At 39.9% G+C, this 25,009-nt stretch overlaps 2 protein-coding genes across 2 annotated transcripts in view; one reads left to right on the top strand and one right to left on the bottom strand.

Moving 5' to 3' along the window:
- Positions 1-1,154: 1,154 nt before the first annotated feature.
- Positions 1,155-15,517, top strand: sec22a (SEC22 homolog A, vesicle trafficking protein). Its single transcript, XM_073474114.1, has 7 exons — positions 1,155-1,278; positions 4,371-4,581; positions 7,182-7,345; positions 8,829-9,008; positions 10,784-10,902; positions 11,557-11,622; positions 11,985-15,517. The coding sequence occupies exons 2-7, from the start codon at positions 4,400-4,402 to the stop codon at positions 12,183-12,185; spliced, it is 912 nt and encodes a 303-aa protein (XP_073330215.1). The 5' UTR covers positions 1,155-1,278; positions 4,371-4,399; the 3' UTR covers positions 12,186-15,517.
- A 1,855-nt stretch (positions 15,518-17,372) lies between these two features.
- The window catches only part of adcy5 (adenylate cyclase 5), a 97,911-nt gene continuing 90,274 nt past the window's right edge, over positions 17,373-25,009 (bottom strand). Inside the window, exons 18-21 of the mRNA XM_073474206.1 lie at positions 23,489-23,752; positions 23,007-23,211; positions 22,715-22,839; positions 17,373-20,825 (exon numbers count right to left, since the gene is read on the bottom strand). Of these exons, the coding sequence (XP_073330307.1) occupies positions 20,697-20,825; positions 22,715-22,839; positions 23,007-23,211; positions 23,489-23,752 (723 nt within the window). The 3' untranslated portion in view covers positions 17,373-20,696. The remainder of the gene's footprint in view (positions 20,826-22,714; positions 22,840-23,006; positions 23,212-23,488; positions 23,753-25,009) is intronic.

Raw genomic sequence — 25,009 nt, 5'->3', positions numbered from 1 at the left:
GAGGGGTTTAAGGCACTGAAGATGTAATTGCAATGTCTCCATCTTGAAATGTGACTGAAAGCTCCAGAGGAAATCTTTGACCTTTAGATAAGAATTATTTGATAATATTTCATCCTCTTGGTCACATCACTCATTGCCTGTGGGAGATATGGTTAAAATAAAGTATTACTATTTTTGTTTCCTTCAAAGAAACTTTGTATAACTTAAGGTTATATTGAAAAAGCGATAATAATAATAAAAATTATAATTTGTATTATTATTATTATTATTATTGAAAACTGTAATTAAGACACTAATTAAAGGAGCACTATGAAGTTTTGGAGAAGAATTCAAACACGGAATTTTAATATTTACAACATTAATGAGGTAATAAAACAAACTTTTTCCATAAGTGAATAAACAAGCTGTTCTCAGAGGAAAATAAGGTCCCAGATCACTGTTTGAAGCTAGAAAGGTGGCAGGGTCCGCCACATATAAACAAAGTAAAACAGTATAAACTGTGGTGTCCTTTAAGGTCAGTTTGTTTATTCAGTCATGAAAACAAAGAGAGTTTGTTTATTTAGTTTGTTTAGGCAGGAAAAAAAGTCAGCCAATGAAGATCTTTCTCTTCTCATTAACATTTATTCAACAAAGAGTGCTCCTTTAATAACTTAAGAACAATAACATTACAAGACGAAAAAACAAAAAAGTAAATGAGGAAAATTGATAAGTACATAAATCAATAAAAAAAGAAACTTAAATAACAAATTGTCATACAGAAATACTAGCTAACGATTTTGTCCACAATATTGCTTCAGAGGGGGGATGTCTTCATGACCCCAGGGACAGAAATAAAACGTGTGGTTCCATAAGTTAAGCACAAGAATAAATGAGTAACAACTGAGAAATGGAAACAAATGAAAAAATGGCTCCTTTAAGTGGAAGAAGCGCCTCTATTTAGGATTATATTACATATTAATTACATTTTTAATGAATTTCCTCAGTTTTATTGGAAACCAAAACATCTCTTAAATTGTATCCAAATATTCATTTTAATATTGGGGACACGAGTCAAACACTGGACAGATTCAAAGTACATCTGATGTCTGATGACAACACAGCATCTTTGTTTTCCTGCTGCGCTGCTGATGAGAGGTTGTCCTTACCCACAATGCACAGCGAAAGAGCCACGTAAACGAATCATCCCGCTGTCTGTGATTTGCTAGCTGCCTCTCTGCTCTCTGCACTTTCATATCTGCATATCACAGATGTCCACATGATGCTGAACTCGTTCACCAGGTATTAAACACCCAACTTAGTATCTCAGCTTGTTGGACGTGTGTTCAGGTTTTCTTATACCTTTGCCCTATTGTAGGTGTACAAAGTAGCTAGCTGTTAGCTCCTTAGCCTGCTAACGTTAGCTCGAAGGAAATGTTAGTGAACAAGCTACTGTAGTTAGCTGCTAACGGTGACTAGCTGGCTAACCTAGGCTGGTGCAGCTAGTTTTCTGACGTTAGCTTTCCTATATTGTAAACCGGCCACATACATAATTGAGAAAAAAACAATAGACAGAAGTTGTAAAACATGAAGCTTGAAGCGTTTGTTCCAAGCGAGTTTTATGTCGGCAGATTTGAATAAACCTACTCCTCACTTCCTAGCTACTGACCAGCTGCTAGCTAAGGATTAGCTAGCTAGCATAAACGTCAGAAAACCGTAGTGAGGTCTTGAAGGCTGTTGTTTTAGTGAATTAAGACAGGTGACGTTAGTGATGTTGAACTCTCCAGTTTATGTTGAAGCTGTTTAATGTTTTGCACGAGTTCGGTGAAAACTCGTCCGATAAAATTAACTGTGGGCTTCCTCTGAACACTCCTGTATTCAGTCTGTGGAGCTGTCCATGGTTCTAACAACCGACCACACACCCACCGACAGGTTTTGTTCGTTACTGAGAGCAGCAGAGGCTCTTAAACATTTTAATTGTGGCACCAAAACTGAATTGTAGTGTACAATCCAAGCTCATGCATGCATAATTAGCCACCATAATATCTCTATCTCTAGTAGTCACCTGTCAGAAAAGGTATAAACTTGAATTAAACTTCAACTTAAGCACATTAAAATTCCATAAACCTTGTCTGAAGTTTCCATCGAACATTACAAAGTAGTGACTGAGCTTGCTATCTAACCAACTACAAGATAAATCCTACACACTGTTCTGTGGTCGTGAAGATACCTCTTGAGATAAAAACACTTTAAATGTTCTCCTCCACTGTCAACACACTTTATTTAGAAGTTTTCAGCTTTGTTCTGAACTCCCCCGCCTGTCCCTTGCACTGTCGATGTGTTGTTTGCAGGTATCTAATAATGTATTGCCTTTAAAAGCTTTCTTTACTTATATAACGTACTGAGAATACTCCTTACTAGTTGTAATTGCTGGGACAATACCATATAAAACTTGTTCGTCTTTATATTTACATAAGTTATGTAATGACTGTGGCTTAACAATGATGCTTGGTTGTGGACGGTTTGACTCGCACTGACAGTGCAACAACATCACTCACGTCACAGTCAGGTTTCATCGGGATGTCGAGTAGGGGTTGACTGATATGCTTTTTTCAGGGCTGATAGCCAATATTATTAATCCAGGAGACAGATAAAAGATAATTGGACCAGATATACATTTACAGGAAAAATGAAAATCTCATTCTCAGAATTGAGAATAGCCATTGATGGAATGTAACCAACTACAATTTACTCAAGTTTTATACTTATGTACAATTTTGAGGTACTTTCCATTTTATTTGATCATTTTAGTTACTGGTTACCTTGCAAATTCAGATTATTCAGTGCTGATCAGCTATTACTGATGACACAGGTAGTGTTGTGGACACTGAGACCACAGACTGGTGACCACTAACAGAGGAAGGATGCTGCATCAGAGCCAAAGTACTGCAAATTTAAAATATATTTATTTTATTGGCAATCAGACAAAAAACAAAATACAGATAATCCAAAAAAATGCTGAATATCTTCTGATTGATGATCTATTGATTTGATTGATAATTGGTCTACCCCTAATCTTGAGGAAAAATCAGTTTGACAGGAAACTGATAGGATTGCAAAAAACAGGAAGGGGACATTTGTGGAAAAACCCATTTTTAAGCCATGTTAGCACATAGCACTTTGATAAAGAGACACACCAGAGTAACGTTTTAAACTCTTTGGAGAAAAAAAAAAGTGCCATCCACTTTATTTCTCAAATTGTCATAAAACAAGAGATTATAAAAGTGTAATATTTCAGACTTTGGAAAGCAACATGTGCGTTTGGTTTGACTCTCGTAGGATAGCTTCTTGGAGGTGAAAAAGAGAACTGATGCTGTCAACCAGGACTGAAACTTAAGATTAAACATAGTTAAAAACTCTGCTACTCATTGATCTCAAACTGATCAGCGTTTTCGCATTACAATGCCATGTTCTTCTGGGAAACCTTGGGTCCTGGCCTTCATGTAAATGTCACTTGACATGCACCATCCACCCAAACAAACACTGCTGCAGATCAAGGTCTCCCCCTGATGACAAGGAACTCTCCAATAGTAGAAATATGACAAAGAGCTCAAGGCGTCAGCGTGGCCTTCTATTTTCCCACGTCCCAATCCAAAGTGTGGCCTCATGGACCAGACTTGTTTCAGGAACTTCCTACAGATAATTGATTTGGAGGCTAGGTCGAGACCTTGTTTATTCCTGAGCAGATTCTGTGGTGTGGCAAGGCAAGCTGTCCTGCTGGAGAGGCCACTGTCATGATGGGTGGACATGGTCTGCAACGATATTTGGGTGGTTGGTGCGTGTGGCATCCACACGAATGTCAGGACCCAAGGTTTCCCCAGCAGAACACTATAATGTAACAAGACAATCAATGTTCACTTTACCTATTAGTTCTTTTTGTGTTGGGGCTGAAAGAGATGCAGCAGTTATTTTCATCATCAATTCATCTGTTTTGTGCGACCAACAGCCAAATATCTAAAGATATTCATATCATGATGAGATAAAAAACATAGAAAAAGCACTTCAGAAAAGAAAATTGGTCAATTGGTATATCGAAATATAAAAACAAAGTACCTCACACGAGACAACACGTGAATTAAAACAAAAGACTGGAAATCACACAAATTAGAGGCGCACTGCCATCAACCGTAACTCTCATGTCACATCGTAACGGCCTTGTCAAATCTCTCGCAATGGACACATTTCTGCTGTCACACGATAAATACCGCCACATCACTGAAACCTACAATATGGACTGAATTGAGAGCCATGTATTGGACAACAGCATTAGATATTTAACATGTTACTGCTGCACTATAAATGGTCTTTCTTCCCTTTGCTCTATCTGTTTGCAGGGCTTCAGTGAGTTTACTAGAGTTGTAAGATGTCGATGGTGTTGTTCGCCTCAGTGGTTCGGGTCGGGGATGGCCTGCCTCTCTCTGCATCCACAGACTATGAGCAGGACAAAGAGCTTCAGGAAACCAAGAAGCACCTCAAAGGTCTCTCCAAGAAACTCAGCCAGTTCCCTGACCGCTGCACACTCAAGACTGGACCATATAATGTCAAGTAGGTCATATGGGATTTTGATTTTAAATTCCCAAAGCCAATAAACCATGTACATCCAGTTATTATACTCAGTTAGATGTGGATAACTGTACTTGCCTGATTAGAGCAGTATTTGTATGACTGGTTTCATTCACTTAACATATTTTCAATTCCTGGTATAAAATAAAGTTTAGAGATCTAACTTCCGTGTCTTAGAGAATTTTAATCCATTGATCCCCGAGGGTGATTAAACAGCCTACTGCTGACAGTTTTCCTGCCCTCCTCTTGACCCCTCTGTTAGAACTTTGATGGAAAAATGCTTTTTAATTTGAATGATTTGACAGCTGGGACTTCATTTAAGATGTCAAAATGCTTCTAAAAGCCCCACTGGTGCTTAGGGAAATGCTTTGAAACTTGCTCATGCACAGTTTAAGAGCTAATTAGTCTTACTAAGACAGAGAACATGAGCTCAAAAGAATCTCTGAGAATTGGCCATTAATGAGCCAGCAATACCTTTCAACAACCAATCTCCTCTGATAAGAGTCGCTTTAATCAAGGAGTCTGAAGCATCTGAAGATGAAGAAGGTCAGATGAAAGTGAAGGTCAGAAGAAGGCAGGTAGTGGTTAAAGTCACAGGTTAATCTGTCCTGTGATAGTGTGGGCTCTTTAGAGGCTCTTGATATCTGTTTTACTTCTGTGCCATGAAAGCTGGAGAAGATTCCTTGTATCATTCTGCTTAAAAAATACAATAAACATTAATAGCTGACTTTATGTGAACATTTATAGGGATTTAGAATATACTGTATGTGATAGCATTTAGGGACCTTACAGTAACCTTAATATAAGCTGTATACTGAAGTCTGTGGATTAATAGAATTTTAACATATTGATGCTGTAACTCAAATTCATATGTCAGCAGTTAAACCTGATGACCAACCACTGACTGTATAAAATATGGACAGAGCTTCCTGCTTTGAGAAGTGAAGCCAATGTAAAAGTGCCTTCAATCTGCTTTGTTTCCGATGGCCAGCAGGGGGCGACTCAACTGGTTGCAAAAATAGTCAGATTGTCTGTAAGGTTATGAGAAAATGACCCTACTTTTTACCTGATTTATTTAAACAGTTTCTTCATGAATTTATGGTCTCAGTCACTACTTTCAAATCTTCGATACAGCATGATGATAATTTTTATGAATTATGGTCCCGTTTAGATTAAAACAGACAATAAAGCAGGATATGATTTAGGGCGTGGCCACCTTCTGATTAACAAGTTACTACCACGTTGTGTCCTCTGGTTCTCCCAGATACCAATCAGGATATCCTCCCCAGCTCCAAAAAACCATAATGGCAATGGCCATGATGCCAAACTCGAGGTTTAAAACGGTTGTCCACAAAGCAATGGGTGTTGTCACTTTGGGATTACGCTTGGGACCCACTTTATTTTGTCCTTTACTCAACAGTGAGTTTATGATATTTTCTTTACCGTGGAATCAGAAAAACATCATTAGGATTGTTGGTCTGTGCATTCAAGATCAAGATAATCGGGTACAGATTTGTATCGGGTACATTTTTTTTAAGTTTCCGATTAAATTCAGAATCCAATTCAAGTTTTTTGTAATCAGTATTCATCCTCTGCAGTGTGAGGTCTCTGCCTGCACCAGTGAGCCACTACTGCCCTATATCTCTCGTAGGTTTCTGCGGTCTTCAGAACAAGACTCAGTGGTTGTTCCTCCCTGCAGGTGTAAAAGTAAAGGAGACTGTGCCTTTGAAGTGGTGGCTCCTAAATTTTGAAAGTCATTCCCTGCGGACCCTTGGAATCTTCTGTTTCTTTGTCTTTTACTGTGAAACACTTTCTGAATGTCAGGTCTTGAAAGCCGCTTTATAAATTAACTTATACCACTTAATTATGGTAGCTGTAACATTTCTAATACACTCACATCAGGATTAGATACACCAAGTTCATGTGTAGTAGTTGTGTACTAATTGTCTAACTGTACTGACTACCGTTGATATTTATTTATTAGACGGTTGCTTGATTTCTGCAGGTACACAGTGACATGCTGGTATCAGATTCAACCTCATTCTTCAGATATCTTCTATACTATACGATGCATTTTTTGTTTGTTTTGTACAGCCACATGGTAATCATCACATCAGTCTGTACTATTTGTTGACGTTTATGTTCCATATCAATTTAGATGTAGCTGTGATAACCGGCTTTCCCCTCAATTGTGCTCTGAGCTATTCAGATAATGCAGAAATCTTTGTATCTGGGGAATTTAATTTGTGCTCTGTGTATCAATTAACACTGCAGGGCCAAAAGATAGAGTGTCTGCCGAGGTAATATGAATGTGGATGTGGTATTTTGTTTAATGAGCTGTGAACGTGTAAATTTTAGGCTCAAATGTGCTGAAATAGTGTTTGTACAGTGTTTAAAGCAGCTGCCTGCAGAATCAGAAATGCCATTGTGTTTTTTCCCCTATAATCTGCACTGTATTTAGCTTGGTGTCCTAATTACAATGTTCCAGAGTTTCTGTCAAGAGAAAAGAGTGCAGTGTGTATAACACAAATGTGTGTGTGTGTGTGTGTGTGTGTGTGTGTGTGTGTGTGTGTGTGTCTTAGCTTCACAAGCTCACTGGGTGTTGGATACCTGATGGTTTGCACTGCAAACTACCCCAATGTGCTGGCCTTCTGCTTCCTGGACGAGCTGCAGAAGGAGTTTATCGTCACCTATGACACCAAACGAATCAGCAGCGCTGTGCGGCCATACTCCTTCATTGAATTTGGTGAGCTCCATGGAGTTTTACATCATGTGTCAGCTGTCAAATGGTGAATGATTTCAGCTCAGAGTCAAAGGGCAAGGGTGTCTCGGTCCATCAATGATTTGGGGGAAAGATCGGTTGTAAAAGAAGAAGTATTACCAATTTCACTGACATTATTATGTTATGGAAAAGTAATAAATAAAAAATACATCTGGAGTAAATGTGAAAAGTGTGGGTTTAGAGAAAGTAGTAGCACCAAAACTTGAGTAGTAATTAAGCAATATTGTGATTCTATAACTATTAACAATGAAATAAGAGTAATAATCAAACTGTATTCATGTTGTGGGGCAGTTTGCTCTCAAAATACATAAACTTTTACGTTAGTGTTATCTCCTTTTCATGGAAATACATGGGTTCTGACTAATAACTGGAAAAGAGTCAGTAATGTTAGTAGTCTCCTGTTTTTAATGAAACCTTGTTTTCTACTCCAGCAGATTTTTTTTTTTATTGTAATCCTGCAAGGGAAATTCTTTCTTTTTTCACTCACATTACACACACGCAATGTATAGAGGAGATGAGTGAAAGGGCTGCCACATGCACGGCGCCCAATGAGCAGTGTTAGGGGTCGGTGCCTTGCTCAAAGGCAGGATGTGAACTAGCATTCTCCACTACTAGTCCACATCATACTTTTTTTGGTCCGAGTGGGACTTTGAGTCCCCAAGCCAAGTCCCTACAGACTGAGCTATTGCCGCCCCTAAAATTCTATTCTAACCCCTAGTAACGACCTAGCAACAGAGACCATTTCTAGTCCCTGTTGAATTAGCCTTGAGCTGACGTTATTGCTTTCCAGAGATCTTGGCATTTCCCAAACTGAATAAATATTACACATATAAACACAAAACTACTTAGGTAGCTCAGTCTTGTTACAGGCATTAAGCTAGCTAGTAGTGCTGTACAGTACACCCTGCTCACTAGAACAGCTGTAGAGGATGCAGTAGCGTTTAACATCAAGGCTGCACAGTTTCCGTGTGATCCAAACATTTCCAATAACTCCAGAGTGTTGAAACGTCCAACAATCAAAATGTTTGAGAAAAAAGATCGATGTAATAATTTCCAAAATACACAACATGTTTTGTTCACAAAACTATTGTATTAACAGGCCAGTCCAGAAGCAATATAACAGCAACATTAATTGTATTAATTAAAGGAAGTTGATTTAATGAAAAAGTAAGACTAACATATTTAATCCGATGAAAATATATGTGTGTGTGTGTGTGTGTGTGTGTGTGTGTATATATATATATATGTGTTTGGCTTATAAAACTTTTTAAATGACTTAAATGTCATTATTGAAGCCTTTCAGAGATAATCGAGAGTGTCAAAGATTAAAATTGCTGTAACACTGACAGTATGTCCTGCTCTTCTATACAAATTGTGTGTTTATTTCCGTTGGTTCACTCCCTGTGGTATTAACCACCTTGTTGTTGTGCTCACTGTCATCCATCAGACACCTTCATCCAGAAGACCAAACAGCGCTACAACAGCCCGCGTTCCCTGTCCACCAAGATCAACCTGGCTGACATGCAGACAGAGATCAAGCTGCGACCGCCCTACCAGCTCTCCCCTGAGGACCTGCGGGCTATCAATGGATTCTCAGTGCACACGCCCTCTAAATACAAGGGCATAGGTAGAACAGAAGCTCCGCTTACACACATATACAGACCTATACACACCCCACCACCCATGAAAGAGCTTTGATATAGTAATAGACTACCTACTTAAGTTCCCTTCTGGGGATCAATAGTGTTATCTCATCTTATCTTACTCATTACTTGGCCCTATTAACACTGGTAGCACTGGTCTATGTAACACAATGACATACAAAGGTCACTGATAATTATTTCAGAATACTGGATTCTTTAATACACCTGTTGACCTTTTTTTCATCAAAGCTGTAGACTCTCACATGTGCTTGTTACAATGTTTAAAGGTGCATGACAGTGCCAAAGTGCAGTCCCATCTGTGCTTTTTTAGTGGGTGCTGGTTATGTTCTACTCCTACTTTACCACTGTAGTGCATCAACCTTTTTTAATTGCACCTGAGTAATTGAATTTTGTTTATTATTTAAATATCACATGAAAGAATCTGGGTGAATATCAGTTTAACCAATTGCTTCTTTTATAGACATCAGTTGCATGAAGCAGAGAGTCATGACTAATACTAAAATACTGATACTAATACTTGAAAATGTAAAAAAAAAAAAAAAACCCATCTAGAAATGCCCTTAAACACATGTTTCCTTATCAATACTTCTACCTGCTTCGAAACTCATTCGACCTGTTAATGAGGAGAAGTGCAAAGAAGCAGCTCATCAGCAAGGTTCTCCCAAAGCACCCGAACAGCCGTCGTTACGCTCAGTTGTGGCTATTTATAGCACCCACACCACTAACTCATCACATCATCATCATCTCATGATTGGAATATCCCAATCATCATCATTAAACATCCAAAAGATTAATCAATGATTCGTATAGAGCTCATATTCAAATAGACTTTGCAGCGCACTTTGCAATTCAGAATCAAGTGAAAAGATAATTAGTAAGAGGAAATAATGGCTTGAATGTGAATGAAAAGTGCTAGAATCCATTTTTTACTGAATGTAAAACTGCTAAAATAACACAATCAGTGAAACTGGCAAACAAACTAAACCAAAAAGTGTTAATGATAAGATCACATCTCTTACTTACATTCTATGTCACCCACTTCTGTCTCAACTCATACACCTTGTCTGAATTATACACCCTGTACGTATTGTTTGTACTTCTGGCCCCAGGTGTTTTTAAGTAAAAATCTGTAAAAAAAAAACCAAAACAAACAAAAACAAAAAACAGCAACAATGAGCCTTAAGGATACTGTATATCTGGTGGTCAGATATCACTTTGCACAGTCGAACAGCTCCACTGATGGTCTCTTCTCCTTCAGTTGCTCCAGAAACAACCCTCCTGTACGCACCGTCACACCTCAGCTGCCCCGAGCTAAGTGATGCCAACTTGGGTCACTTAGAGCTGTTGTGTTCCCCCTGACATCCTCTTCAGGGCAGCTCTCCACGCTATGTTCACTCTCCCTTGGTTGCCCCTGCCAGTCTCAGTTTTCTGAGAACATAAATCATTTTGTCCTGAGGGATGAAGTATGCTAATCTGATGATAGTGACGTGTCACTCCTGTTACTGTGCCAGAACGTTTTGGAAGACAGAAGATATTAAAACAGCGTATGATCATCTCTGTTTGAGGATTTATCCCTTTATCCTGTATCTAATAGTTTTTATTACTAAAGTTCACGGAGTACATGTTTTGTTTTGTCCTTTGGAAAGCATATTTTTTTCTTAATGCTTTTGTAGTTAATTTGTCAAAGCCGATTGTGCCGAGTCAGAGTCTGTAATACCCTGTCCTTTCTCTCATCCAGCTCCCACACAGATGTTGGAGCCTGTCACTCTCCCAGGCATTGTGTCCTGTGTACTCAGTGTCCTCTGTGGAGGCCTGAACCTGCTGCGAGGAGTCCACGCTATAGAGAGCATACTGCAGGTGAGGGCGTAACAGAGATGACATCCAAACAGATTCAGTTTCTCTAAAAGGGAAATTCTGGTTTCACACAACCCGAGCCTTATTTTCATAGTTTTGACTCTCTGTGTTTTTGGTAATAACAAACTGAAGTTATTTCCTGAGGTCCAGGAACACTTTGACACTGTGGCTGAAAAAAAGTCAGACAGGACAAGGAATGCAATATGTCACATTGTCAGACAGGCTTTAAGCTAATTTACAGGTCCACACAGTTTTCTTACACAATGAGGAATTATTACTGACTTCATGCATGGGCTCTGTTTTTGTAACATTATCATTCAATCTGATTTAGTTATATAAGTCATAAGAGTTATATAAGAGTTATAAAATGAATGGAATGAATAAAAAATGCCAAAACAAGAACGAAGATGTCATGAACCTGAATTTCCTCCCAGAAGTTTGAAGAATTCATTCAACTTTGGTGCATGGCAGTGTCAGTCTGCCATGAGCCGTCCATTCTGTTCCCTGAAACTAAATGTCACATCATATTCTATTAAAATAGATCAGACTGAATGGAAAAAATGAAATATTGCAGCCTGTGAATTTTCTTGTCATATTAGTTTCATGATGTTTTGTCTAGACAAGATCACTAAAAAACCCTTTTCTTCCTGTCTGCAGAATGACGATGAAGACTTTAATTATGTGATTGCCTTCTTCCTCGGCACAGCAGCCTGTCTGTATCAGGTAAGTGATAGTCTGCGGTAAGAGCAGCCCGTCACTGGCTGACTGGCTGACTAACAGCCCTGCACTTTACAGCTCAGCAGCTTGTCAGCTAGACTAACATTAGCAAAAGCTCAATGCCTTTCACCCCCACTACCTTCTCTAAATCATTTTCATCAGCTTCTTTTGTGCAGCTCCTGATACTAAATGGAGCACCACAAATTGGGAGACTGATGGGGGGAACAAAGTTATCAGACAGGATTTCTTACTTGCTGAGCAGACTTATTGTCCCGTGAAGGACATTAATGATGAAAACATGTCACTAGTCAATGTCAGTCACACAATGTGTGCAGCATTCAAATTCTCCTCTGCCCTTCTCCTTCCAGTGCTACCTGTTCGCCTACTTCTCTGTGTGGAGGAACAGTAAGTCCTTCTTGGCCTTTGCACTCATCTGCCTGTCCAACATGTATCTGTATGAACTGAGAAACATGTGGCAGATCCTCTTCCATGTGGCAGTGGGGGCCTTCATGACCCTGCAGATCAGACTGAGGCAACCGCTGGGAAAAGCGCCAGACTACAACGTCTGACAAAAACTTAAAACACAAAGGACAATTGGACCTTCAGTTAGATGTCTCGCACGTGCCCTGAAAATGCAGCAGAGATGGCCCTGACCAACCTGAGGACAAAGTGGAAACAAAAGAAATACAATCCTCCGTGATCAGACAGAGAAACCAAAAATCTAGCAGCACCACATCAGTTCTGTTCACTCCATCCCAGCACCAGTGGGCAATGACAGATCTGAGTGAGGACTTGGAGGAAACTCTGACGCAGCCCCAATCATTTATGGAGCTTAATGGATTGATTTTGAGAGTTGTTTACTCCCCACCATTGTCTGATTAAGATGTTTACTTTTACTTGCTTTAAAAACAGCCACAGTTTAGGTCAGAGTCCTGCATACATGCAGTTTTTCAAACCCATACTCTTCCTGCACCTGCAAAGCTACAGTTAATATCAGTACCTGTTACGTTTAACACACAACCCCACTACAATATGTAGGTTGTAGACTTATGTTAAAAGCGCTCCAGTTGTTACTGGGATTGTATCATACAGACACGATACCTATCAAATTCACACTTTTTAAAAATACCCTTGAGTAATATTAACACCCCTACACATTTAACAAGCTGAAGGGTTGAAGGCTTTTCGGCATCAGAGCTGGAAAAAAGGATGTGGTGTATTCTGCTGAGTCAATGGATCATGGGGTTACATGGAAAATAATGGATGCAGTGTATGTTGCCCTTAACAATTTGACCAAAATGTGATGACATTGATGATTTCAGTGTTTGACTTAAATATTATACTATATTCAATAATATACAATTGTCTTCAAAAGTAGAGCTACAGACACATTTCTGTTTGTACCCAAACATTATGGAGGTTCAAGACTGAGCCTTATGTCGTTGAGCTCAGCCAACAACCCATAGACCATATTCACACGGCGGCCATTTTTCTCTGGCGTCATGCTCAGGGTGGGAAGTTAAAATATCCTGTTGCTGTGCTCTAGGTTATAAGCCAAATAAACGTAGGAAATCTGGCAAATCATTATAAACTAACCACTTTGTGATTGATTAGACACTCGAAAACTAAAGATAGAGAGAATCTGGAGGGACCTGGGCCATATTTCAAGGTAAGACAAAATATTTGATAACCCATTAGCTAACACTAGCGTTCAACCACTTCCCAGATAACATAACCGTTAAATTACATCCAGTGGGTTTCACTTCCAGGCCAATGTGGCTGCTCTGACCTGTCAACATGGACGCAGAAATGAGAAGCAAGATGTTATGCCACACGCTGCTCACACAGCCAGTGTGGCCAGCCTGTTAGCTAGGAAGCCATTGGGTTATCAAATAATGTCTTTTACCTTAAATCATGACCTGATGTCCCTTCAACTTTTCACTATCCATTGTCTTTTTAGTAACTGATCAACCAGGAAGCAGTGACATTATAACAATTCATCAGTGTGTGACATCAGGGGAAAATGGCCACCATGTGAATATGGTCTATGTTAGCTTTGCTGAAGGCAAGGCTAAACAGATATTTAACAGCATATGGCTAAAATTGAATATAACTACTATTTTAAAACATATGTGTAACATAAGAATTAACTGTTAGGACTGATAAAGTTACTTTGGGGAAGATGAACAAAACAAGACTGGCAGACTGGGCATTAGTTAAATTTTTTTGTTCAGTCATGCACCCGCTCACATCCAGTTTTCTTCTGTGTGCTGTTTTTTTTAACTTTCTAGCTGTTAGATGCATTTTTTGCACCCGCAACCATGTGTCGCAGACCAGGTGCAGGCCTCTGGTTTAGGTCTTGGTTTAAAACTATGCAATGCTGCCTGGTGTGTGTGGCTCTTGTTTCAGATTTGGTGTACTCTGTTTTCAGGAGCCAATGATTGTCAAGTATTTGTCATATTGTAGACAGTTAATTTTGCTATTTATTTACTGACTGATTGTTCCATGACATGCGGTCAATGAAGATTTATACAGATTGTATTGGTTTTATTTGTTGTTTTATGATTGCTCCATTTTCTTTAAATGCAGGCTGCCGTCTGGTTGTCACAAAGTAACTCCTGCTCCGGGAAACACAAACAGCCTGTTAGCATTCATACCCGACTTCCTCGCCCACACAGCCTCAAGCATATGCCAGTGTCAAGTGACTATGTTAATAAACAGGTCTGTGTTGGCAGCCGTAAAGATGCGTTGCTGTGTTGTCGATGCCAGAGGCAGCTCGCATCATCTGAGCAGCCTCTGGCATGCTTTTCCTCCCACCGAGCACCTCGGTTCAGACATGTTTGCGCCTGCCACTTACGAGGACGAAAACTCAGTCTATCACCTTCTGCCTTTGTAATAGATATCAGCACAGTGTTCACATTCAGCATAATTACAGTCAGGAGATGCCACATTCACCGTTATTAGGCAGTGAGATTTGTTCAGGGAACTATGGGAACATTGTCTGCCTTCCTGCACCATCCCAACAAACAATAGAAAACAAACGGAGAAGGGTTCAGAATTGAGTCGTACGCCTTTATTATTCATTGTTCATGAGTAGTTCAACAGTTGTGCCAAGATTGTCATGACGTATTTTTAAAAACCTCTTCTGTCTCTCACTGGAAGAAGTTTAAAGTGAAAATGAAATAGAGCAAAGCCACACAGCTCCACTCCGCATCCAGCTGGCATCTGCACTACAGATCTGTCGGGGGACCGCTGCAACACTTCAGCATCATATGATTCATCGTCGCCTGCTCAGAATGTTCACTGCTTTCCAACAGCGGTACCACACCTACATGAGCTAATCGCTCTGTTCACAATGTGGCTGGGATCTGAACTGAGCTTCACTGGCTCAGATTGTTTGTGCTCACATTCTCCTCTTCCACAACATTTACAGTAAATGTGTAGCGTGGGTGTGTTGTGTAAAATAAGAACAGAGGAAATCAAGGATTTTTATACTGGGTTATCCAAGTATGGAAAATGAATGTGATCATTTCCAGGTCATTACAACTTGGAAATGAGCTGCTGAAAACTTCTTGTTCTCTGGTGTTGTACAAATCACATTTTAAACTGTTTTATTTTACACGGAGTGTCATATCAAGCCTTTTAAAGTCCCTCTGCCATGGTTAGAATCAAAATTATTATAAAAGATGATGTCTAATAAATTCAGGACATGATTTGGATTTGTTATGAATGGAGAATGTTCGGGAACACTGGATTTAAAGCATATTTGAGACCAGAAGGGATTGATTCTGTACGCTCTGGTCCTCTCAGTCCACTTGAAACATATCTTCTATTGTGTCAGGAGGCATTGTCTCTGAGCTCAGCTATGGAACACTGAACATTAAACAAATCTGAGACATTACAGCTGTATCTGTTCTTCAACAAATATTGGATGTGATCTTTTTTGACACAGCACTGTTGGGGCTTAATGGGGCTTTCAATGAGGTCTGGCATGTTGCTTTAATTATTGAAAAGATGAGAAGATTCAATGAATTCTGCAATAAGAGGGATATCAGTCGAAGACCTTTTATAATTTAAAGAAAAAATCTACCTCACCTCGGAGACCGGAGCCTCCAGCATATTGTAAATGAGCACTGGAGTTTCAGCTGCTAAATGTAGTAAAACTGCTGAGTATTGTTTAACTCTCCCCCAAAGTCATTTTTTCTCCCTGGAGCACCAACAAGCAACAGATTGCCTCATGATTCAGAGGTAGCTTCTACTCCGCTTTTCAGGCAGCAGTTTTTTTCCACAAGTAATGGCACAAGAGGTATTATTAATATGATGATTATAATCTATTTCATTTGTGGGCACCCCATCACAAGGAGCAACAATTTCTTCTAGATCTAGATGCAGCAGGGATATGTTTTTTTTCCCTGGGTACTGCAGCTGTAAATTGCCAACTACTTGAAGCACAATTTAATGTCCTCAAGCTTCAAGTGAATGTCAGTGGTGATAATGTTTTTGTGGCAAAGCTCACACTGTCAGGGGCTCACAAGCTGCCTGTTCAAAAAGGTCAAAATCATTAAATCTGAGGATTTTGTTTGCTCCAACATGTGCTTGAGTTCTCCTGAGAAAATTCAAGTAAACACTCCAGTGATAACTGCCTGCAGCACATGAGCCTTTTATTCTATTACTGACCATTCAAATCCTTAAATTGCATTAAAAATACTCAATTTAAAAATGCATATCACAAGTTATTGAATTAACTAATAACGAGGACCTTAATTCATCCCTCTATGTAATCGCCAGTGATTTGACTTCTATTTAAATATAGATATTACAGCTGTAATGGATGAAGTAACACTCAGGGTGCTAATCAGCAGATTAGCATTTTGCTTCCATCTCCTCTATCATATATAAACAGTAATCATGATGAAAAGAAGACAAAGGACCTCACGTATGAACCACGAGATGTAGTGCTGCTGCCATCTGTTGGTGAGCCACATGAAGAATCTCACATTTCAGCACACCAGCTCAAGCTGTAGGAGTTTTTAACAATGCTCCATAAAAAAGCTTTCAAAGGGGTAGATCTTGTTTCCAATAGACACTACTGTATATGGCCAAAAGTATGTGGACATTAGAGCTTTACCCAAACTCACGCCTGATTGTTAAGCATATCATTCAAATGTTATGTCTTTGTGCACCTGGATTTGTGCTAAGGGCGTTGTCATGTTGAAACAGAAAAGGGTCGGTTGCCATAAATTTGGAAGCACAATATTTTCTAAAATGTCACTGTATGCTGAAACATTAAAGGGACAATTCACCCTATGATAAAAAAAAAAATTCTTCTTACCTGTAGTGCTGTTCATCCGTCTTGATTGCTTTGACATGATTATTGTCCCACGGTATCACTGCACAGAAGGAAGTGTGCATCTACTCATGGAGGAGAGGCTAGCTAAATAAACTAATTGAGGGAGCTAACATTAGCCGAAGAGGACATCATTAATGTTTACATCCCGTGCTGACAGTACAAGCCTCTCGTCCATGATTAGATGCACGTTTCCTTCTGCTTGGTGATACTGTTGGCAGGTGTAATATGGTACAAAGTAAAAAGCTCCTTCATGAAACTGCTCACAAAAGGTCTTGATTAACCGGGACATGATTTCTGTATTTTTGTTTTGGGGTGAACTGTCCCTTTAAGACTTTAAGACAAGTATATTCATATAATTAGTTAGTTAGTGAGCTGACAACACAGACAGAAAAGCACCCAGATGAGATCATGTCGTACCTGTGAAACATCTCAGGAGTTTATTTGACTGTAAAAAAAAAAAGAGCATAGTGTTTGGCATGACAAGAAAAAAACCCACGGTTTTGTGTCTGAAGCTGTTTTTGTCTCAGACGCTGCCTCACCTTGTCATCTGATCAGAGTAATCATGATGATCCTCTGCATGAAAAGGAGATGAGCTATGACCTATTTTAACTTAATCTACTCAGGCACCTTGTAGCTGCACCCCTCCTCTCTGATCTGTGCCTTCTCTCCAACCCCTTGTGTTTTCTAATGGCACATTCCTGCACAACAAGCAGTAGAAAAAGGGGCTCACGTGGGCGTAGAATGGCATTGCATTCAATGAGTCAAATGGGATGACACTTAAGAGTTTTGGTAGTGGCATGTGAAGGTAATGGTTGCAGCAGTACAGAACATTAACAAAACAGAAACCACCAGAGTAGATCAGTGCAAGCTTATTCTCATTCTACAGCCACAAAGCAAACATTTGGACTCAGTGCCAAGTTTCCAGTCGTTTCCTTCACAGGAGACTAAAACCAAAACCACATTTAAACATTTAAAGGCTGGTGCTAATACACATGTATTTTCTCAATGTATATTGCATGAAAAGACCAAAATCATCAATGAATTTATCCTACTAAGAATTGTCTGTGTAGAAAAATCATGATATCTCTTCTTCCTTTGTGCCATCGAGCTTCATTGTTGTTCAAAAATAATTAAAATATGTCAATGAGCCAGAACAAGGACACGGTTATAGAGCCTGGAGGAAGCCACTAGAATTATTAAAACTGTTACCTTGTTTGAATAAAAAATAATTAACATACAATATGTCATTTCTCTCTCTCTATTGCAAAAAACAATTTTGTGGAAGGAGCCGCTGCTCAGCTGCTAAGAGCTAGCTGGAGTCTCGGGGGCTGAAATGTACCATTACCATAAATAAACCTGTGGATTTCTTTGGGTTTCAACAGTGTTGGAAACATTTGGGATAATGTAATAAAGTACGCAACACGTCATTTTTAGACATTTTAATGCAGAATTCCTACATATTATATCTTGAATTATGAGATTATGAGATCTTGAATTGAGTTTTTGTAATTTTATTTATTGCTATGTCTGCCTGTCCCATCTAACAATACATTTCCTTCCTGCTTTAACATTTAGAGTATCCATGTCAGGATCAACACACTGCAGCTCGCCAATCAGAGCTTCAAGTGTTGCTCTGTGGGTTTTAATTTTAAATACTTAAATATCTAGTAATGTTTAATTATCTCTTCACTAATTTATTTAGTGTAGAGTTGTCTATAGATTATCTTCATTTCAAATTAATTTATTATTAGATTGTCATTAAACACTGTAAACACGTATAATTATTGCAGTGGCACAGTCAAGCCTCCATACACTGTAGTTCATTTTGACTCAATTCCACATTTAAAATCCTTGTGCAGTAAAAACTCACTAGACTAGTGCACCAAATTTGTGTTAAATACACAAATAGTCCCAGTAAATGCTCTGTTTGTAGTGTTTGAAGGTGTATGTCTACACAAGGGACGGACAGGCCTGGAGCTTAAAGTGCAGTGTGTGTATTCCATCAAAAAGGGACTAAAACATTGTTGGTGTTGGTCTTTTTTATAAGATTTGTTGGCAACAAAAAAATCCTTTAAGCATTCCATCTCAAATGTGCTAAATGCTTCAATATTCTCAGGTAGAAACTTGACACTGTCCAGACATTCACTGATACCTGTGCTCTGTGACTCTGCCAACACAAACAGAACCAGCTGTAAAGTTTGTTAATAACATCACTGAAAAATAAATCACTAAAATCAATGAAACTGCCAGGTTAAAGATAGTGTGTGTGATGACATGCTTACAAATGCTTTAATACTGAAGAAAACTGCTCTGTCAAGAAAAAAAACCAGCAGATAAAAGGGCACATTTCAACATGGGCTCGTCTGTCCCCGTCCACAGGATGAGAATCGTCACCATCGTCAGTGTAGAGTTCATATTAAAGGCCTCATCGGAGATCATTGGACATTCATTGGGTCGTACCATCTGATTGAGCAAGCAAGAGGGGGGTGTGGAGCAATGTAGGAAGGGGTGGACGGCTGAAAGCACTGGAGTGCAAAAAGACTGATCCGTTCCTGTACTCTAGTCTGTCATTCAAAGAGCGTATTCACTAGGTTTTAACACTTTCGCCTCAAAGTAAGATCCAAACACACTAGCAAAGGGAAATCTTCGGAAAAAAACATCTAATCAGCAAACAGTTGACTTCCTGCAGATTGAGGATGCTCAATTCGGTGAAAAGAGCAAGAAAAGACGGGCATTCAGTGGCATCGGTCTGATGGGGCTCAGCAAAGACCTGGCAACACCAGTTAGAGTGATACAGTATGTACATCTGAATACACATTGGTGTTTATAGATAGCTCTCTAATATATTAATGTACAAAATATAGAATCTTAAAATATTTGATAGGGTTTGGTGTTCTGAAGTCAAAATACAAAATGTCGAAGATTAGAAAAAGCTCTTCATTGACATCCTCTTTGTGTTTCGTGTGTGTGTGTCTTTATATGCTGACGATACTGTAGTGTGAGCTTGTGAATTTAATCGTCTGATGAGAAGCTTTCTGTAAACACTGTGGAGCGTTTTTTCTGTCTGTTCATACAAAAAGCTGTCCTACCGTTTTTCGGAGGGACCTTTTTACCTTCACAAATAAGACACAACTTACTGCGACTCCTCCAGCGATCTGTTAATTACTGATGTGATCAGATATTGATACATGGACGGATAGTGCTGCGGTGCTGGCTGAGTTGTACCTCTATCACGACATAATGGACAAATTGTGTTACATACAGTACATAAAATCATATACATACACATAAAACTGTCTGTGTTTTACATGTACATATATACTTCAGCAGGAGAAAGGCAGAGAGAAAGACAGGAAGTGATGTAGTTCTTGTCCTCCTGCAGGTTTGTCTGAATCATAAAATCTGGCGGATTGAAGCAAATAAAATTTCTCCAAGAACATTTTTGCCTTGGGACCTAGACTTACGCAGCTGGCAACATCTGTCTTTATGCTCTGATTGGACATCTTTGGTCTCAATTGCAGATTCAGGCAAGGTAGGCCTCTCCCACGCATAGTCTTATCCGCTGCCTGAGCTTTAGAAGATTCTCATCCTTTCCCATTGTGGGCAATAGGGGACGCTTCAGTCAGTCTCAGTCCGCCGGATGGTATCAGAGGTCCATGAGCCTGCTCGTTATGTCAGAGTCAATGTTAAGGCGCCTGCCCCAGTGTGTCTATTTGTCACTTAGTTGGGGTTAACTGCTCGATGGTCCACTTGTGAGGAAATAGGTCATCATCTCTCCTTTGCCCTTGACTGTGACCACACCTCTGTACTCTAGTGTGTAGTTATAGGAGCTCAGAACCTGGTGCAGGTCTGCGGTCACCTGAGGACAGAGGGGGGAAAGGACAGTAAGTGCAAAGGTTTACGATCTTATTATATCATCTTTGGTTAGCACCTATTGGCTCCCAGTCATCAGTGATGGTTATGTCTGAAGGTGTCTAGATGTCTGGGTTAAAACCACTCTGAACATGTTGAAAGGTGCAATATGTAAGAATTAGTTTTGTGTAGAAAACAAATATGGGGCTGCATATCACCAGTATTACCACTACCTGCCGCCAACTAGCTACCCAGCTACTGTTAGCTAGTTTGCTTAGTTAGCCATGCAGCCAGCTGTCCAGACTTGGAGCTCGGATTAGTGGGGTGTGTTTGTGTTTATACCGCTAGCACAGAAGCTTTGAACCAAGCCCCAGGGAACAGCGCCAGGCTTTGAAGCCAATTCTTGTAGTGGCTGAACATTGTGAAAGAAGCATCTATAAAACAATTTTGTTGAGCTTCACAACCCCCCCGCAAAATGACTCGTTTCACAATCAGAAATGTAGCTTTTCGGTCTGATAACGTTTGGAAAGTCTAGTAAAGCTGCACGATAAAATCATTTTATCCCTATTCAAGTTAGCAGGGCGCTAGACCAGTAGTTAGCCGGCTCGACCATCGGAAGTTGTTAGTGCACGTGCTCTATGGGCCACACAACACGGATGATCTGGGTATTTTTATGCCTAGGAAGTCAAGCTTTTTTTGGCTTAAAAGCACCACTGAGCAGCTTTCATAGGAATGAAAGCGGATCCAGATTTTCAATGTTATATCTGAGCTTTGAACCGGTACAGGCCGCCATTTTGTTTGTGTTCTCCTGTAACACTTGAAGCTTCAACTGGTCAGAAGTAAGATTTTAGTTTATTATATACCCATTTTATTTATTTGAAATGCAGTTGTATAATGTTCTACAGTACATTTGTCATGTTCAACTTCTGACAGAAAATAAACAATATTTAAACCAAAATTAACCTTATGGTATCTTTACATCTCACTTAGGAGTAAAAAGGAACCTTTAAGCTTGACAGAAATAGTGATTTGATTTATATTATGATATATATCGACATCGACTGATGTGAAAAACTTGATCGTGATAAGATTTTTTTCCATATCGCCCAGCCCTAGGAAGCAGTGGTTCATATTTGTTCTGACATAAATGGTTTTTCAGAAGGTGCAGTGGAGGCGGATGAGATGAAATTAAAGGGTTCCATCTGTGTTCAAGTAGCTTTGAGTTATTAAGCTTTAATGATTACACATCTGATAGAGCGAAACCAATATGGCCATTTTTAATTAACATTTTTCATTAACTTGGATCGACTTTTTCTAAATCTAGCCATCAGCCATGTCTGAACGGCAGTTTTGTAGAGCTCATGCACATTTGATGAATCTCTCATTTTTGACAAAAAATACCTTGGAGCTCATCCTGGAAGGGCAAAACAAAACTAACAGCAGTCCTGAGCTCCGCAAATACTCAACTCTGAACCTTCATTTCCCCCTAAACTCAGTGAATATTCTGACTGACCGAGATTTTTCTAATTGTTTTTAATGTTTTTAGACTTGTTTCAGACAAGAAAGGATGAGTCTAAGTCATACTGAGAGAAGGAATATTACCAATGGGTAGATTTTTTTGTTGGCACTAGGCTGATGTCACCCTAACCCAGGGATCAAAACCAACAGTATGATTTATGATAATTAATGAATTAATAAACATTATAAAACCTTGTGTATCTGATGGTTACCAAATTACTTATAGTAACAATCTTGCTGTGTATGTTATCAAGAGAACACAATTGTTGACTGAGATAATGTGCAATTACTATTAGTTATTTTACAGTTATTTTTTCTTTATAGTAAAAAGTATACTAAGAGAATATATTGGCAGTGCAGTGTCACACTTCACTTCACCTGGATCCTCTCCGGTACACCTGTGCTGTCCATACGACTCGCCACGTTCACTGTGTTCCCCCAGATGTCGTACTGAGGTTTCCTGGCCCCGATCACCCCGGCAACCACAGGGCCAATGTTAAGACCTACGACAGGAAACAAATGGAAATTGCAGAATACTTAATTGCTACTAAACCAGCTGGAAATTGACTAGGTCGGAAAAAAGATCTGATGAGTTCCAGTCAATAACAATCTCACTCCGTCTGCATCCCTCTGACATGTACATCACCTCTCTTTCGTTTCTGCAGCTCACCTATTTTCATCTTGAAGTTGTTAAAGGAGTGCTCGTTGATGTATTTCATTTGGTCCATCAGCCTCATGGCGTAGTCTGCCAGGGCGCGGATGTGCGAGCGCCCGACCTTGTCATACGTGGAGTCGTTCAGGCCTGAGGCCGCCATGTAGGTGGAGCCAATGGTCTTGATCTTCTCCAGCTGACGGAACTGGTCCTCACTGATGATCTAATGTTGGCAGGAGAGGGAAGGTTTCATTTACAAAGTATATATATTTAGCAGGGTTCTTTGGACCCACTTCTAAGTTGTTGTTATGAAGTTATTCCTCAAGCTTCAAACAAATATCCTACTAACTTTTAACTAAGTTTATCTTCTGAATCTTGCATTAGGTGAGTAAAATCAGACAAAAACCAACCTACTGCTGATTTTACTGGGAATCAAAAATCTAATAAAGCACCACTGACACATGCAGACACAACGTCCAGCTGGATTTGTTCACGCTCACCTCATCGAAGTCCGCGATCATCTCGTTGAGCAGTCGCAGACACTCCACCCCCTCATTGTTGCCCTCCAGCTCCACGTAGAACTCTGAGAAGTTGCTGATGGAGGCGAACATGACGGCCACGCACTCGCACGACTGGTAGTAGAGCTCATCGTTACGCCGCTCACGCTGCAGGAAGTGGGCGGCCACGTCTTTGGGCAGGATGTTGTGGAGCAGACGCCGGTTGTAGGCCTGCAGCTCCTCCATCTCCTCCTTCTCCTCTGTGGCCTGTGGGGGTTCAATACAGACTTAACACAGGAGGTACTTAAAGAAAAAAGAGAATCACATGGGGGGAACCTAGTACTGTTGAAGATCTGCAGTAAATATAGATATTCTTGGTCCCCAGAGGAAGAATCCTAATGACTCTCCTGACTATTCATGCAGCACCACCAGCAAGTCAGTTATCCCGTGAAATATCTTGACATCTTCCAGATGGATTAAAACTAAATATAGTCCAGATGTTTAAGGTTCCTTGTGGATATGATGATGAGATGTTGTCAATTAGAGTGCACAGTTACTACTGCTGACAGTTACTTCTGTTCCTGGTGACTCTGACACCATCCTCTGGACAGTTTCCACACTTACCTCACACACACTGCACAAGATCGAGAACAAACTTTGAACTTAAACTTTTACCCTCCTCACAATTACCATCAGTGACAGCAGTGAGCTGTGAAATAAAGAGCCCTCCAGCAGCTCAGAGGTTTTTTTTTAGATAAATAACTTGTTTATTCCCTCGACTGGATTACCAATCGCAGGCAGCACAACCTGCTCCAGTAACTCCATGAGATGTCAGAACCCTGGAGCATCCCTGAGGACACTGTCTGATTGTTGAATAAACAGTTCACTTAAAATCATCTAAGTATCAAACACTCGCTCCCTGTAGGCCTGAAAGGTTATGCCAAAAAGTTTTCCACTTGTTCATTCTCTGAGAAGAACAGCAGCAGCCCGTGTGGGTTTGTGACAATGGATTCCAACAGAGACACAAAGGCACAACCAAACACAGACTTCTCAGACCACTGCTGCAGCACAATACACCTCTCTGCCTTCCATCCATATGATCCAAACACTCACAGTTTCTTCACAACACAGCAAGAGTCACTTCTTTTGGAACGCAGTATTTAGTGTTCTCTCAGTGCAGCTGCCTTCCTCCTCAAAGCCACAAATAATAGCTTATAATTTCTATCAGAGAACATACACACAAGCTCTTCAGTATTTGTAACTGTGAATCCTTGCTGAGCCACAGTGCAAGCACACAGCTTCACTTTTTCAGTGGAATAATAATCCTTGCTGCCCGTGCATCCTGATCCATCCTCTCACTCACATTCTTTTCTTTTTCTTGTTTGTTAGCTGCAAATCAGAGCACAAACAACCTGGACCGTTTGGACCTCATCATTAACATGTGTGACATGTACATGTTTGATCTTGTAATCTGTGAGCCCGTCTCTGATCAGTCAGTCATTGTCATGCATTTTTGCTGCAGTT

Source organism: Pagrus major, chromosome 9 (genome assembly GCF_040436345.1).
Source record: "Pagrus major chromosome 9, Pma_NU_1.0".
In the NCBI taxonomy this organism is placed as follows: domain Eukaryota; kingdom Metazoa; phylum Chordata; class Actinopteri; order Spariformes; family Sparidae; genus Pagrus; species Pagrus major.
Note: the sequence above shows the minus strand (reverse complement) of the source record. Positions and strands in the feature narration are given on the sequence as shown.

Bases quoted from the DNA above. Each gene is read 5' to 3' on its own strand.
- sec22a (XM_073474114.1), top strand. From the start codon at position 4,400: ATGTCGATGGTGTTGTTCGCCTCAGTGGTTCGGGTCGGGGATGGCCTG. The intron at 4,582-7,181 runs GTAGGTCATATG...TGTGTGTCTTAG, and splicing joins ACTGGACCATATAATGTCAA to CTTCACAAGCTCACTGGGTG. The intron at 7,346-8,828 runs GTGAGCTCCATG...GTCATCCATCAG, and splicing joins ATACTCCTTCATTGAATTTG to ACACCTTCATCCAGAAGACC.